This window comes from Coregonus clupeaformis, chromosome 29, assembly GCF_020615455.1.
Source record: "Coregonus clupeaformis isolate EN_2021a chromosome 29, ASM2061545v1, whole genome shotgun sequence".
Lineage (NCBI taxonomy): Eukaryota > Metazoa > Chordata > Actinopteri > Salmoniformes > Salmonidae > Coregonus > Coregonus clupeaformis.
The window spans coordinates 18129520-18146296 of NC_059220.1; the positions used below are offsets into that span (position 1 = coordinate 18129520).

Here is a 16777-nt window from a genome sequence, read left to right on the forward strand (position 1 = left end):
TCATACATGATGGATCATTAGCTTATACACTAACTTTCACACATCTACAGTTGAAGTCGGAAGTTTACATACACCTTAGCCAAATACATTTAAACCCAGTTTTTCACAATTCCTGACATTTAATCCTAGTAAAAATTCCCTGTCTTAGATCAGTTAGGATCACCACTTTTATATTAAGAATGTGAAATGTCAGAATAATAGTAGAGAGAATGATTTTATTTAAGCTTTTATTTCATCACATTCCCAGTGGGTCAGAAGTTTACATACACTCAATTAGTATTTGGTAGCATTGCCTTTTAAATTGTCTAACTTGGGTCAAAGGTTTCGGGTAGCCTTCCACAAGCTTCCCACAATAAGTTGGGTGAATTTTGGCCCATTCCTCCTGACAGAGCTGGTGTAACTGAGTCAGGTTTGTAGGCCTCCTTGCTCGCACACGCTTTTTCAGTTCTGCCCACACATTTTCTATAGGATTGAGGTCAGGGCTTTGTGATGGTCACTCCAATACCTTGACTTTGTTGTCCTTAAGACATTTTGCCACAACTTTGGAAGTATGCTTGGGGTCATTGTCCATTTGGAAGACCCATTTTCAATCAAGCTTTAACTTCCTGACTGATGTCTTGAGATGTTGCTTCAATATATCCACATAATTTTCCTTCCTCATGATACCATCTATTTTGTGAAGTGCACCAGTCCCTCCTGCAGCAAAGCACCCCCACAGCATGATGCTGCCACCCCACGTGTTTCACAGGTGGCTCTGTCGTAGCCGGCCGCGACCGGGAAACCAATGGGGCGGCGCACAATTGGCCCAGCGTCGTCCAGGGTAGGGGAGGGAATGGCCGGTAGGGATGTAGCTCAGTTGGTAGAGCATGGCGTTTGCAACACCAGGGTTGTGGGTTCGATTCCCACGGGGGGCCAGTATGAAAAATAATGTATGCACTCAATCTGCTAAATGACTAAAATGTACAATGTAAAATGTGTTCTTCGGCTTGCAAGCAACCCCCTTTTTTTCCTCCAAACATAACGATGGTCATTATGGCCAAACAGTTATATTTTTGTTTCATCAGACCAGAGGCCATTTCTCCAAAAAGTACGATCTTTGTCCCCATGTGCAGTTGTAAACCGTAGTCTGGCTTTTTTATGGCGGTTTTGGAGCAGTGGCTTCTTCCTTGCTGAGCGGCCTTTCAGGTTATGTCGATATAGGACTCGTTTTACTGTGGATATAGATACTTTTGTACCTGTTTCCTCCAGCATCTTCACAAGGTCCTTTGCTGTTGTTCTGGGATTGATTTGCACTTTTCGCACCAAAGTACATTAATCTCTAGGAGACAGAACGCGTCTCCTTCCTGAGCGGTATGACGGCTGTGTGGTCCCATGGTGTTTATACTTGCGTACTATTGTTTGTACAGATGAACGTGGTACCTTCAGGTGTTTGGAAATTGCTCCCAAGGATGAACCAGACTTGTGGAGGTCTACCATTTTTTTTCTGAGGTCTTGGCTGATTTCTTTTGATTTTCCCATGATGTCAAGCAAAGAGGCACTGAGTTTGAAGGTAGGCCTTGAAATACATCCACAGGTACACCTCCAATTGACTCAAATGATGTCAATTAGCCTATCAGAAGCTTCTAAAGCATGACATCATTTTCTGGAATTTTCCAAGCTGTTTAAAGGCACAGTCAACTTAGTGTATGTAAACTTCTGCCCCACTGGAATTGTGATACAGTGAAATTATAAGGGAAATAATCTGCCTGTAAACAATTGTTGGAAAAATTACTTGTCATGCACGAAGTAGATGTCCTAACCGACTTGCCAAAACTATAGTTTGTTAACAAGAAATTTGTGGAGTGGTTGAAAAACAAGTTTTAATGACTCCAACCTAAGTGTATGTAAACTTCCAACTTCAACTGTAGATGGCCGGGCGGGGTGGATGTGGAGCCAGAGACAGCAGGAGTTCAAACTGTAGAACCCAGTTCCTACATTTGAATATAAAAATGGATTTTATCAAACAAAACTATGCTACATTTTATCTCTGGGACCCTCAGGATGACAAATCAGAGCAAGATTACTGAATACATGATTTACCTTCAGAGCTGAATGTATCAAACCAGTTGCTGTGATATGTTTTTTATTGTTGTGCACTCTCCTCAAACAATAGCATGGTATTTTTTCACAGTAATAGCTACTGTAAATTGGACAGTGAAGTTACAGTGGGGGAAAAAAGTATTTAGTCAGCCACCAATTGTGCAAGTTCTCCCACTTAAAAAGATGAGAGAGGCCTGTAATTTTCATCATAGGTACACGTCAACTATGACAGACAAAATGAGCGAGAAAAAAATCCAGAAAATCACATTGTAGGATTTTTAATGAATTTATTTGCAAATTATGGTGGAAAATAAGTATTTGGTCAATAACAAAAGTTTCTCAATACTTTGTTATATACCCTTTGTTGGCAATGACACAGGTCAAATGTTTTCTGTAAGTCTTCACAAGGTTTTCACACACTGTTGCTGGTATTTTGGCCCATTCCTCCATGCAGATCTCCTCTAGAGCAGTGATGTTTTGGGGCTGTCGCTGGGCAACACGGACTTTCAACTCCCTCCAAAGATTTTCTATGGGGTTGAGATCTGGAGACTGGCTAGGCCACTCCAGGACCTTGAAATGCTTCTTACAAAGCCACTCCTTCGTTGCCCGGGCGGTGTGTTTGGGATCATTGTCATGCTGAAAGACCCAGCCACGTTTCATCTTCAATGCCCTTGCTGATGGAAGGAGGTTTTCACTCAAAATCTCACGATACATGGCCCCATTCATTCTTTCCTTTACACGGATCAGTCGTCCTGGTCCCTTTGCAGAAAAACAGCCCCAAAGCATGATGTTTCCACCCCCATGCTTCACAGTAGGTATTGTGTTCTTTGGAGGACAAAGAATGCTGAGTTGCATCCAAACACGACGAGTTGAGTTTTACCAAAAAGTTATATTTTGGTTTCATCTGACCATATGACATTCTCCCAATCCTCTTCTGGATCATCCAAATGCACTCTAGCAAACTTCAGACGGGCCTGGACATGTACTGGCTTAAGCAGGGGGACACGTCTGGCACTGCAGGATTTGAGTCCCTGGCGGCGTAGTGTGTTACTGATGGTAGGCTTTGTTACTTTGGTCCCAGCTCTCTGCAGGTCATTCACTAGGTCCCCCCGTGTGGTTCTGGGATTTTTGCTCACCGTTCTTGTGATCATTTTGACCCCACGGGGTGAGATCTTGCGTGGAGCCCCAGATCGAGGGAGATTATCAGTGGTCTTGTATGTCTTCCATTTCCTAATAATTGCTCCCACAGTTGATTTTCTTCAAACCAAGCTGCTTACCTATTGCAGATTCAGTCTTCCCAGCCTGGTGCAGGTCTACAATTGTGTTTCTGGTGTCCTTTGACAGCTCTTTGGTCTTGGCCATAGTGGAGTTTGGAGTGTGACTGTTTGAGGTGGTGGACAGGTGTCTTTTATACTGATAACAAGTTCAAACAGGTGCCATTAATACAGGTAACCAGTGGAGGACAGAGGAGCCTCTTAAAGAAGAAGTTACAGGTCTGTGAGAGCCAGAAATCTTGCTTGTTTGTAGGTGACCAAATACTTATTTTCCACCATAATTTGCAAATAAATTCATAAAAAATCCTACAATGTGATTTTCTCAATTTGTCTGTCATAGTTGACGTGTACCTATGATGAAAATTACAGGCCTCTCTCATCTTTTTAAGTGGGAGAACTTGCACAATTGGTGGCTGACTAAATACTTTTTTCCCCCACTGTATTACCTCAGCAAAAAAACTGTATGAACATAAGATTCAACAACTGAGACATAAACTGAACAAGTTCCACAGACATGTGACCAACATAAATGGAATAATATGTCCCTGAGCAAAGGGGGGGGTCAAAATCAAAAGTAACAGTATCTGGTGTCGCCACCTGCTGCATTAAGTACTGCAGTGCATCTCCTCCTCATGGACTGCACCAGATTTGCCAGTTCTTGCTGTGAGATGTTACCCCACTCTTCCACCAAGTTCCCAGACATTTCTGGAGGGAATGGCCCTAGCCCTCACCCTCCGATCCAACAGGTCCCAAACATGCTCAATGGGATTGAGATCCGGGCTCTTTGCTGGCCATGGCAGAACACTGACATTCCTGTCTTGCAGGACCACGCACAGAACGAGCAGTATGGCTGGTGGCATTGTCATGCTGGAGGGTCATGTCAGGATGAGCATGCAGGAAGGGTACCACAGCTTTGAGATTGCCTGCAATGACAACAAGCTCAGTCCGATGATGCTGTGACTCACCGCCCCAGACCATGACGGACCCTCCACCTCCAAATCGATCCCGCTCCAGAGTACAGGCCTCGGCGTAACGCTCATTCCTTCGACGATAAACGCGAATCCGACCATCACCACTGATGAGACAATACCGTGACTCATCAGTGCAGAGCACGTTTTGCCAGTCCTGTCTGGTCCAGCGACGGTGGGTTTGTGCCCATAGGCGACGTTGTTGCCGGTGATGTCTGGTGAGGACCTGCCTTACAACAGGCCTACAAGCCCTCAGTCCAGCCTCTCTCAGCCTATTGCGGACAGTCTGAGCACTGATGGAGGGATTGTGCGTTCTTGGTGTAACTCGGGTAGTTGTTGTTGCCATCCTGTACCTGTCCCGCAGGTGTGATGTTCGGATGTACTGATCCTGTGCAGGTGTTACACGTGGTCTGCCACTGCGAGGATGATCAGCTGTCCGTCCTGTCTCCCTGTAGCGCTGTCTTAGGCATCTCACATTACGGACATAGCAATTTATTGCCCTGGCCACATGTGCAGTCCTCATGCCTCCTTGCAGCATGCCTAAGGCACGTTCACGCATCTTTCTTTTGGTGTTCTTTTGGTGTTTTTCAGAGTCCGTAGAAAGGCATCTTTAGTGTCCTAAGTTTTCATAACTGTGACCTTAATTGCCTACCGTCTCTAAGCCGTTAGTGTCTTAACGACCGTTCCACAGGTGCATGTTCATTTAATTGTTTATGGTTCATTGGACAAGCATGGGAAACAGTGTTTATACCCTTTACAATGAAGATCTGTGAAGTTATTCAGATTTATACAAATGAACTATGAAAGACAGGGTCCTGAAAAGGGGACGTTTCTTTTTTTGCTGAGTTTAGGGGCTCTCTTTACATAACCTGTCCAACCATCAAGGTCTGTGTCCTATTTTATTATCTCCGCTTATTACCTTTTAGTGTTCAGAGCTTTTGATTTATATGTTTGACGTGCAAATTGATCTCTCGACTGTCATGGCAAAACAGTGCCTCACCTTATGCCATCCCCTCCATCAGGCGACGACGACTCTAAAAAGGACCAGAAGGCGAAGAAGAAAGAGAAGAAGAAAGATGAGGATCAACACAGTGAAGGTAAGGATGATAGCAACAAGGAAGGCTAAATGAAATCTTGTACTTTTTCCTCTAGCATAATGGATTTGATGGTCGCTCTCTCTGCCTGATCTCATGCAAAAGACTGATTGTACCTCAATGAAGGTAACCTGAAATAAGATGACAATCTAATAATTATAGACAGTCAGTCAGTGAAAGAGAACTATTTGATCCCCTGCTGATTTTGTACGTTTGCCCACTGACAAAGAAATGATCAGTCGATAATTTTAATGGTAGGTTTATTTTAACAGTGAGAGACAGAATAACAACAAAATAATCCAGAAAAACGCATGTCGAAAATGTTATAAATTGATTTGCATTTTAATGAGGGAAATAAGTATTTGACCCCCTCTCAATCAGAAAGATTTCTGGCTCCCAGGTGTCTTTTATACAGGTAACAAACTGAGATTAGGAGCACACTCTTAAAGGGAGTGCTCCTAATCTGTTTGTTACCTGTATAAAAGACACCTGTCCACAGAAGCAATCAATCAATCAGATTCCAAACTCTCCACCATGGCCAAGACCAAAGAGCTCTCCAAGGATGTCAGGGACAAGATTGTAGACCTACACAAGGCTGGAATGGGCTACAAGACCATCGCCAAGCAGCTTGGTGAGAAGGTGACAACAGTTGGAAGAAACACAAAATAACTGTCAATCTCCCTCGGCCTGGGGCTCCATGCAAGATCTCACCTCGTGGAGTTGCAATGATCATGAGAACGGTGTGGAATCAGCCCAGAACTACACGGGAGTATCTTGTCAATGATCTCAAGGCAGCTGGGACCATAGTCACCAAGAAAACAATTGGTAACACACTACGCCGTGAAGGACTGAAATCCTGCAGCGCCCGCAAGGTCCCCCTGCTCAAGAAAGCACATATACAGGCCCGTCTGAAGTTTGCCAATGAACATCTGAATGATTCAGAGGAGAACTGGGTGAAAGTGTTGTGGTCAGATGAGACCCAAATCGAGCTCTTTTGGCATCAGCTCAACTCGCGGTGTTTGGAGGAGGACGAATGCTGCCTATGACCCCAAGAACACCATCCCCACTGTCAAACATGGAGGTGGAAACATTATGCTTTGGGGGTGTTCTTGTGCTAAGGGGACAGGACAACTTCACCGAATCAAAGGGACGATGGACGGGGCCATGTACCGTCAAATATTGGGTGGGTATTCCAGCTTGACAATGACCCAAAACACATGGCCAAGGCAACAAAGGAGTGGCTCAAGAAGAAGCACATTAAGGTCCTGGAATGGCCTAGCCAGTCTCCAGACCTTAATCCTATAGAAAATCTGTGGAGGGAGCTGAAGGTTTGAGTTGCCAAACGTCAGCCTCGAAACCAAGATCTGCAAAGAGGAGTGGGACAAAATCCCTCCTGAGATGTGTGCAAACCTGGTGGCCAACTACAAGAAACGTCTGACCTCTGTGAGTGCCAACAAGGGTTTTCGCCACCAAGTACTAAGTCATGTTTTGCAGAGCGGTCAAATACTTATTTCCCTCATTAAAATGCGAATCAACTTATAACATTTTTGACATGCGTTTTTTGTTGTTATTCTGTCTCTCACTGTTCAAATAAACCTACCATTAAAATTATAGACTGATCATGTCTTTGTCAGTGGGCAAATGTACAAAATCAGCAGGGGATCAAATACTTTTTTCCCTCACTGTGTGTATATATATTTAAAGGGAATTAGTGAGTGATTTGCTGTTGATCTGACAGTTTGTCTCGGCTCTGAGTGCTGTGACAGTGGTGGGGTGGTGAAGACTGTTGGCTTGTATTGTAGATGACGGAGAGGAGGGCTGTGACAGTGGTGGGGTGGTGAAGACTGTTGGCTTGTATTGTAGATGACGGAGAGGAGGGCTGTGACAGTGGTGGGGTGGTGAAGACTGTTGGCTTGTATTGTAGATGACGGAGAGGAGTGCTGTGACAGTGGTGGGGTGGTGAAGACTGTTGGCTTGTATTGTAGATGACGGAGAGGAGTGCTGTGACAGTGGTGGGGTGGTGAAGACTGTTGGCTTGTATTGTAGATGACGGAGAGGAGTGCTGTATTCTGTGCCATGTTTCAAGTTTTTTCATGTCACATGCACAAGTACAGTGAAATGCCTTTCTTGCAAGCTCTAAACCCAACAATGCAGTAATCAATATCAATGTAGCACAAAAAATAACATAAGGTAGAACAAAAACACACAAGAAATAGAAATAAGAACGCGTAGGTAAGAAGTTAGATACAGGGTCAGTTCCAATACCATATTTACAATGATATTTGTAGGGGTAAGGTGACTAGGCATCAGGATATATGATAAACAGTAGCAGCAGTGTATGTGAGTGCGTGTGAAGTCAGTATAAATATGTGCGCATGTTATGTGTGTTTTGAGTGTGTAGAGTCCTGTGAGTGTGCTTAGATGGTGTAAAAAATAAAATACAAGGGTCAACTCAGTCAGTGAAGCCATTGTTAGCTATTTATCAGTCTTATGGCTTGGGGATAGAAGCTGTTCAGGACCCTGTTGGTGTCAGATTTGATGCACTGGTACCGCTTGCCATGCAGAAGCGGAGGGAACAGTCTATGGCTTGGGTGGCTGGAGTCTTTAATGATTTTCTGGGCCTTCCTGACTGTCTCTTCTCTTTCTGAACCTCAGACTGTAGGGACAGTGGTCGGGTGTAGGGATGGGCACGGATATTCGAATATCCGAACAGACTTTAGTATTCGATTACTTGCGAGAGTATTCATTTTTGAGAAGTTAGAGGCCTTTTTTTAATGTAAAATGCTTTGTCTAAAATTAAATTATCAATATGACATTGCTACATACAAGGATAGACCATGACATTCAACATTTTTAGAAAAAAAGTTTTGACCGTTTTTGAGTGCGCCCAATAAAGAAAGATGTACCGGTAGCCTACACACTTTTCACGCTTGTAATTGTCGGTCAATCAAAGCAGCATTACCGTCAGAGGCTCCATGTGTAGCAAGTGAAGTGGGAGATTTCTAATCGATGCAAAAAGGAATAACAATGACGTAATTAAGTTGGCTAAATGAGAATGAGTAGGCTACATTGATCAACCAACTGGTAGGCTGTTTAATATGAATGGACGCGGGAAGTGCTGCAAAATGGCCTCGCTAGCTGACTAACTTAACTGGCTAGTGTAGCTAGCTAGCTTCTTTACATGAGATGATAATCTATCACCGCAACAAGTTTGTCTAACTTGCGCGAGTCAGTTGGGCTACTTTCTCTCTCCTTCCGTGTCAGACACACTGGCCCCTGCTCATCTCGCGTCCCTCCCCACCATCTGTGCTGAAACAAGAGAGCGCCGCGCAAGCAAGACCCCATTGAAGTAGGAAAAGTAGTTTTTCTATAAAACGCATGTATTTTGACACTCCGGATATCCAAAGAAAATAATTGTGAAATAATTTCAAATGCCCATCCCTAGTTGGGGGAAGACTACTGTAATAATGTATGACTATATGACTCTTCTCTCTCTGACCAGACGGTAGTGACAGTGGTCGGGTGGTGATGACTACTGTAATAATGTATGACTCTTCTCTCTCTGACCAGACGGTAGTAACAGTGGTCAGGTGGTGAGGACTACTGTAATAATGTATGACTCTTCTCTCTCTGACCAGACGGTAGTAACAGTGGTCGGGTGGTGATGACTACTGTAATAATGTATGACTCTTCTCTCTCTGACCAGACGGTAGTGACAGTGGTCGGGTGGTGAAGACGGTCCAGGAGCGTTGGAGGGAGTCTCTGCTGGGCTGTTCCAGCCTGTCCCAGGTCTTCCTCCACCTCTCCACCCTGGAGCGCAGTGTCATCTGGGCCAAGTCCCTGCTCAACGCCCGCTGTAAGGTCTGCCGCAGGAAGGGAGATGCAGAGAACATGCTGCTGTGTGACTGTTGCGACCGAGGACACCACATCCACTGTGTCCGCCCGAAACTCAAGGTAGGATGAATGATGCTTTTCTTCACACCTGGTCTATGGATGCCCCGTGTTTCCCCTCTGCTACCAAAAAATTGGTATGCAACCTTTCAAGGTTCATTTGGGGACCCTGTTGTCTTTTCTTCAAAAGTAACCTGCTGAAAGAGTGTAGTTCCAGGTTGCCTGTAACCCTGCTGTCAACTGTACCGGTGTAATCATCTAAACCTGTAACCCTGCTGTCTACTGTGCCGGTGTAATCTAAACCTGTAACCCTGCTGTCAACTGTACCGGTGTAATCATCTAAACCTGTAACCCTGCTGTCTACTGTGCTGGTGTAATCTAAACCTGTAACCCTGCTGTCAACTGTGCCGGTGTAATCATCTAAACCTGTAACCCTGCTGTCTACTGTGCCGGTGTAATCTAAACCTGTAACCCTGCTGTCTACTGTGCCGGTGTAATCATCTAAACCTGTAACCCTGCTGTCTACTGTGCCGGTGTAATCTAAACCTGTAACCCTGCTGTCTACTGTGCCGGTGTAATCATCTAAACCTGTAACCCTGCTGTCAACTGTGCTGGTGTAATCTAAACCTGTAACCCTGCTGTCAACTGTACCGGTCTAATCTAAACCTGTAACCCTGCTGTCTACTGTACCGGTCTAATCTAAACCTGTAACCCTGCTGTCAACTGTACCGGTCTAATCTAAACCTGTAACCCTGCTGTCAACTGTACCGGTCTAATCTAAACCTGTAACCCTGCTGTCAACTGTACCGGTCTAATCTAAACCTGTAACCCTGCTGTCAACTGTACCGGTCTAATCTAAACCTGTAACCCTGCTGTCTACTGTACCGGTCTAATCTAAACCTGTAACCCTGCTGTCTACTGTACCGGTCTAATCTAAACCTGTAACCCTGCTGTCAACTGTACCGGTCTAATCTAAACCTGTAACCCTGCTGTCAACTGTACCGGTCTAATCTAAACCTGTAACCCTGCTGTCTACTGTACCGGTCTAATCTAAACCTGTAACCCTGCTGTCTACTGTGCCGGTGTAATCATCTAAACCTGTAACCCTGCTGTCAACTGTGCTGGTGTAATCTAAACCTGTAACCCTGCTGTCAACTGTACCGGTCTAATCTAAACCTGTAACCCTGCTGTCTACTGTACCGGTCTAATCTAAACCTGTAACCCTGCTGTCAACTGTACCGGTCTAATCTAAACCTGTAACCCTGCTGTCAACTGTACCGGTCTAATCTAAACCTGTAACCCTGCTGTCAACTGTACCGGTCTAATCTAAACCTGTAACCCTGCTGTCAACTGTACCGGTCTAATCTAAACCTGTAACCCTGCTGTCTACTGTACCGGTCTAATCTAAACCTGTAACCCTGCTGTCTACTGTACCGGTCTAATCTAAACCTGTAACCCTGCTGTCAACTGTACCGGTCTAATCTAAACCTGTAACCCTGCTGTCAACTGTACCGGTCTAATCTAAACCTGTAACCCTGCTGTCTACTGTACCGGTCTAATCTAAACCTGTAACCCTGCTGTCAACTGTACCGGTGTAATCATCTAAACCTGTAACCCTGCTGTCAACTGTACCGGTGTAATCATCTAAACCTGTAACCCTGCTGTCAACTGTACCGGTGTAATCTAAACCTGTAACCCTGCTGTCTACTGTACCGGTCTAATCTAAACCTGTAACCCTGCTGTCTACTGTACCGGTCTAATCTAAACCTGTAACCCTGCTGTCTACTGTACCGGTGTAATCATCTAAACCTGTAACCCTGCTGTCAACTGTACCGGTCTAATCTAAACCTGTAACCCTGCTGTCAACTGTACCGGTGTAATCATCTAAACCTGTAACCCTGCTGTCAACTGTACCGGTGTAATCATCTAAACCTGTAACCCTGCTGTCAAATGTACCGGTCTAATCTAAACCTGTAACCCTGCTGTCTACTGTACCGGTCTAATCTAAACCTCTCCTTTGCTCTGTGTTGTGTCCAGGCCGTCCCAGAAGGGGACTGGTTCTGCCCTGAGTGCCGTCCCAAACAGCGAGCCAACCGCCTCACCTCCCGCCAACGGTCCTCTGTTGACTCTGAGGAGGAAGTAGAGGAAGAGGAGAACTCGGAGGAAGAAGACTCTGAGGAAGTGGAATCTGGGGAGGAGACTGAGGAGGAGAAGAGGTGTGTGTGTGTGTGTGTTCTGAGCGTCACTAAACTTCATTGGGTTGATATTAGGGCTGACCCCGTTTAGTCGATAGGCTGTTGGTTGACCGAGACTTCTTTAGTCGAGACACCTGTCTGATTTGCGCCTTTCTCAGTGGACTAATCCATTGTGGAGGCCGTGGGGATGGCACAGTCCATCACTCGAAGACGTGCTACTGAAGTTGTATATGGTTATATTACATGAGAACAATGGTGCAACACTATTACAAATAATATTTATTCCATAACATGCGCTTTCTCCCGCGTTGGATAGTGGTTGCTGTCCGTGGTTCTGAAACGTGATCTTCAGTGTGCCGTTGAATTGGCGCCTTGTCCTAGACCATGTTGCTATGTTAACCAGCGTATTGGTGTTGAGAACAATGTGGCGGAGACAAAGGAAGTGAGGAGATGAGGAAACGGCCCTTGCCTTAATTGTCTTAAGAATTTAGGCGAGATGAAACCCCAACTTAATTAGGTCTATAATCAACCTAACTGTTAAATTTGCCTGGCTTTATAACTCATCCATATATATCTACAGAAATGAGACATATCCTGTTTGAGTGTTTGTTTAATAGCCTACTGATTCCGTGAGCACAAAGCCTCACGCAACCACATGTCGGATAAAGCAATTTCACAAATTAGGCTGTTTTTAATATCTTTATTATGCTGTAATAAAGGCTTTAAAAAATATTGTTAGAAGAAACTCTGGTATTAAAATGTATTTAGTGTTTACACTGTTCCAAACGGTCAGTCATCTAACAGCACTTGTGACACATATGCACGCAGCTCTCGCTCCTATAACCTTCTTTTTCTAGATCTCCTGATCTCATTGTTATTATTACAGTTATTATTAGCTGTAGGCCTAAGAGCACGTCCTGTTTAGTCTTAATACCATAACTTAGGCCTATTTCAATATATAGGCTACTGTATTAATCATTCGTTCATGTAATCTCACAGCATATGTGCTTTGTGATGCAATCAAGCATTTTAGTTTTAAAATGAAATAACAAAGGGAGCTTTGGATAATTATCCTAAACAATAAAACATAACTGTTTTTGTCTTTGCTGTAATCTCGTGGTCCTCTGTAGCTCAGCTGGTAGAGCACGGCGCTTGTAACGCCAAGGTAGTGGGTTCGATCCCCAGGACCACCCATACACAAAAATGTATACACGCATGACTGTAAGTCGCTTTGGATAAAAGCGTCTGCTAAATGGCATATTATTATTATTTATTATTATAAAGGCTACATAAAAAACATAGTTAGGACAGTCTCTGGTACAGTTATAATTTATTTAGTGTTTACACTGTTCCAAAAGGTCAGAAAAAAAGTATACTGTAATCTGACAGCACCTGTTTGGCACATATAATACTCACGCAGCCCTTGCTCCTATACCATCCTTTCCACAACTAAGTCAAATGTCTTAGAGATCGGACTTCCTCCTGAGCAACCAGTAAACATTCCTCTGTTTCGAGTTTATTTTTCACGTCCACCGCATCCATTTTGCTGTCACGTGTTGAGGTATTTCAGTAACAACTTTTCAGTCAGAAACAACAAACAAAATGGCTGTAATTATGTTGCAGCTTCAGCATGGACGGCGCGATAAACACTTGCTCTGCTGCCTGTCCGCTGCAGCAGGGAGGAGAGGGACAACGTGCGCTAGTCAGACACTCGCTGTCATTTTAATGTATTTTTTACTCAACGTGGCCATCGATCTCCCTTTTGTCATTTGTGTGTCTTAATTATTTCATCAAACATTGCGCTTAAAGCATCAGACAAGCTCAGTGCATAGGGGGTGTCTATATCGATTGGTCGGAAGAACAGACTCTCGGTCGACCAAGATGATTTAAAAAATGTTGTACATTTAATACTTTAAAACATAATAAAAACAACCCAACACATTTTGTTTATTCAGATATCTGAAGTTTCCCTCCCCCGATTCTGTCTCCCTCTTATCCTTTAGTGCTGCTAAAAAGGTCCGGACTGCTGTGAAACCTCCTGTGCCTACTACCAAAGGAGGTCGGTCGAACAGCAGGACCAACTCAAGTCATTCCACCCCCCGGAGCCAGCAGACCACCCCCAAACAGGTCCTCTCAGCCGGGAAGGGAGCCACCTCCAGGTCTTCAGGGAAGAAGCCCACCCCAGTCTCCAACAAGCCCACCCCAGTCTCCAACGGCAGACCACGGCCAGGCAGCAGAGTCAGCTCCCGGCTCAGTAATGAGATATTGGCCACCAACGGTAGCTCCAGCAGGCCAGGAAGCCAGCCCGTTCCATCTCCCTCTCAGGCAGACTCCCGTAAAAGACCAATCTCAGGTAAGACCAGTTCTAAAGACGGGGAGTTGGAAGAGGGTTGTTGTATTGGGTGATAAAAATACAAAATTGTGTTCTTGTAAAGTAGTGTGTCAACATTGCCAGGGTCTTTATATTGCTGAAGATGTAATGCAAAAAAAATCTGTACAGAAGTGTTGAATTGTCATTTTCTCATGTAGCACTTGAAAATACTCAGGGGGGTGTATCAAATACACAACCTCCCTCTAGTTGGGGCTTTCTCACTCTGTGCTCATCTTTGCATTGATATTCACCATCAACTGCTTCGACTCTGTTTCTCCAGCAGAGGTCTCCCACAAGCCCAAGCTGGTCCTGACTCCCTCAGTCTCAGGTTCTTCGTCCAATCGTCGTAGCTCAGGGAGGAACCTAGGAGTCCATGAGCTGTCTGCCTGCGAGCAGATGACTGTAGAGCTAGTCAGACATGAAGACAGCTGGCCCTTCATGAAACTGGTGTCTAGGACACAGGTAATACATTACTTTAAAGGTAGATAGGAGAGGCACACAGAGCGACATGCATGCAAACACAGAGCCATGCATGCATGCATGCATGCATTTAAAGACCCAGCACACACCCATGCAAGCGCTTCTATGAATACACGTTTTCCTATAGTATTACATAACTAGCTACGTCACTTGTGACACATATACCGTGCCTTCAGAAAGTATTCATATACAGTTGAAGTCGGAAGTTTACATATTTTACATTTTAGACATTTAGCAGACGCTCTTATCCAGAGCGACTGAGTGCATACATTATTTTTTTTATTTTTCATACTGGTCCATACACTTAGGTTGGAGTCATTAAAATTATTTTTTCAACCACTCCACAAATTTCTTGTTAACAAACTATAGTTTTGGCAAGTCGGTTAGGACATCTACTTGCATGACAAGTAATTTTTCCAACAATTGTTTACAGACAGATTATTTCACTTATAATTCACTGTATCACAATTCCAGTGGGTCAGAAGTTTACATACACTAAATTGACTGTGCCTTTAAACAGCTTGGAAAATTCCAGAAAATGATGTCATGGCTTTAGAAGCTTCTGATAGGCTAATTGACATCATTTGAGTCAATTTGGAGGTGTACCTGTGGTGTACCTGTGGATGACCCCAATCATACTTCCAAAGTTGTGGCAAAATGGCTTAAGGACAACAAAGTCAAGGTATTGGAGTGGCCCTGACCTCAATCCTATAGAAAATGTGTGGGCAGAACTGAAAAAGCGTGTGCGAGCAAGGAGGCCTACAAACCTGACTCAGTTACACCAGCTCTGTCAGGAGGAATGGGCCAAAATTCATCCAACTTATTGTGGGAAGCTTGTGGAAGGCTACCTGAAACGTTTGACCCAAATTAAACAATTTAATGGCAATGCTACCAAATACTAATAGAGTGTATGTAAATGTCTGACCCACTGGGAATGTGATGAAAGAAATAAAAGCTGAAATAAATCATTCTCTCTACTATTATTCTGACATTTCACATTCTTAAAATAAAGTGGTGATCCTAACTGACCTAAGACAGAGAATGAATTTTTACTAGGATTAAATGTCAGGAATTGTGAAACTGAGTTTAAATGTATTTGGCTAAGGTGTATGTATACTTCCAACTTCAACTGTACCCCTTGACTTATTCCATATTTTGTTGTTACAGCCTGAATTCAAAATGGATTCAATTGATTTTTTTTCTAACCCATCTGTCCATTAATGAGAAAGTGAACACATGTTTTTAGAAATGTTTGCGCATTTATTGAAAATGAAATTTCTTTTTACATAATTATTCACACCCCTGAGTAAATACTTTTGTAGAAGCACCTTTGGCAGCGATTACAACTGTGAGTCTTTCTGGATAAGTCTAAGCTTTGCACACCTGGATTGTGCAACGTTTGCCATTTTTATGCTTTTCAAAATTCTTCAAGCTCTGTCAAATAGTTTGTTGATCATTGCTAGACAACCATTTTCAGGTCTTGGCATAGATTGTAACTCGGCCACTCAGGAACATTCACTGTCTTGTTGGTAAGCCACTTTGGCCTTGTGTTTTAGGTTATTGTCCTGCTGAAAGGTGAATTCATCTCCCAGTGTCAGGTGGAAAGCAGACAACCAGGTTTTCCTCTAGGATTTTACCTGTACTTAGCTCCATTCCATTTTTTTATCCTTAACTCTCCAGTCCTTAACGATTACAAGCATACCCATAACATGATGCAACCACCACTATGCTTGAAAATATGGAGCGTGGTATTTAGTAATGTGTTGTATTGGATTTGCTCCAAACACTTTGTATTGAGAACAAAAATGTATTGCTTTGACAAAAAATGTTTGTTACTTTAGTGCCTTGTTGCAAACAGGATGCATGTTTTGGAATATTTGTATTTTATACAGGCTTCCTCCTGTAACCAAAATATAGGTATCGGGTGTATGTGAATGGTTCTCTGCTTTTTTGCAGGTGAATTCATTAACACTTCAATTGGCTAACGCCTCCCTAATTTCAAATGCAAACAGCCCCCATGGTTTAATACCCCCCACCCTCCCAATTTGCCAGTTACCCACTGATATGTATAGAAGGGTTATACTTGCAAGAATGTGGAAAATAACGGGCTGTTTGAAAGGGATTCATATAAACATTGCCCTATATATTTTTACTGGTAACATACCTTCTGTCATACTCACTAGTGATGTCTTAAATACTTCACTAGTCAACCTAAATACTAACTTGTTGTATTGCTTTGAGATTCGCTGATTGTTTTCTTTTTAATTGACCTGATTTTGTCTGTCCTCACTTCTGCAGGTTCCAGACTACTTTGACATTATCAAAAAGCCCATTGCGCTGAGCACTATCAGAGAAAAGGTTAACAACTGTGAATATAAAACAGCCAGTAAGTTGAGCTTTTGTTTTTCCCTGTTAACTAAAACGT

At 43.6% G+C, this 16777-nt stretch overlaps 1 protein-coding gene across 2 annotated transcripts in view; it reads left to right on the top strand.

The window, feature by feature from the left end:
- The window catches only part of baz1a (bromodomain adjacent to zinc finger domain, 1A), a 40934-nt gene that overhangs the window by 23056 nt on the left and 1101 nt on the right, over positions 1-16777 (top strand). Inside the window, exons 20-25 of one of the 2 annotated variants that reach the window (XM_041854776.2) lie at positions 5344-5418; positions 9122-9369; positions 11344-11522; positions 13505-13854; positions 14153-14334; positions 16651-16738. In XM_041854776.2, coding sequence (XP_041710710.1) covers positions 5344-5418; positions 9122-9369; positions 11344-11522; positions 13505-13854; positions 14153-14334; positions 16651-16738 — 1122 coding nt within the window. The remainder of the gene's footprint in view (positions 1-5343; positions 5419-9121; positions 9370-11343; positions 11523-13504; positions 13855-14152; positions 14335-16650; positions 16739-16777) is intronic. The other variant, XM_041854777.2, reaches the window with a different exon arrangement.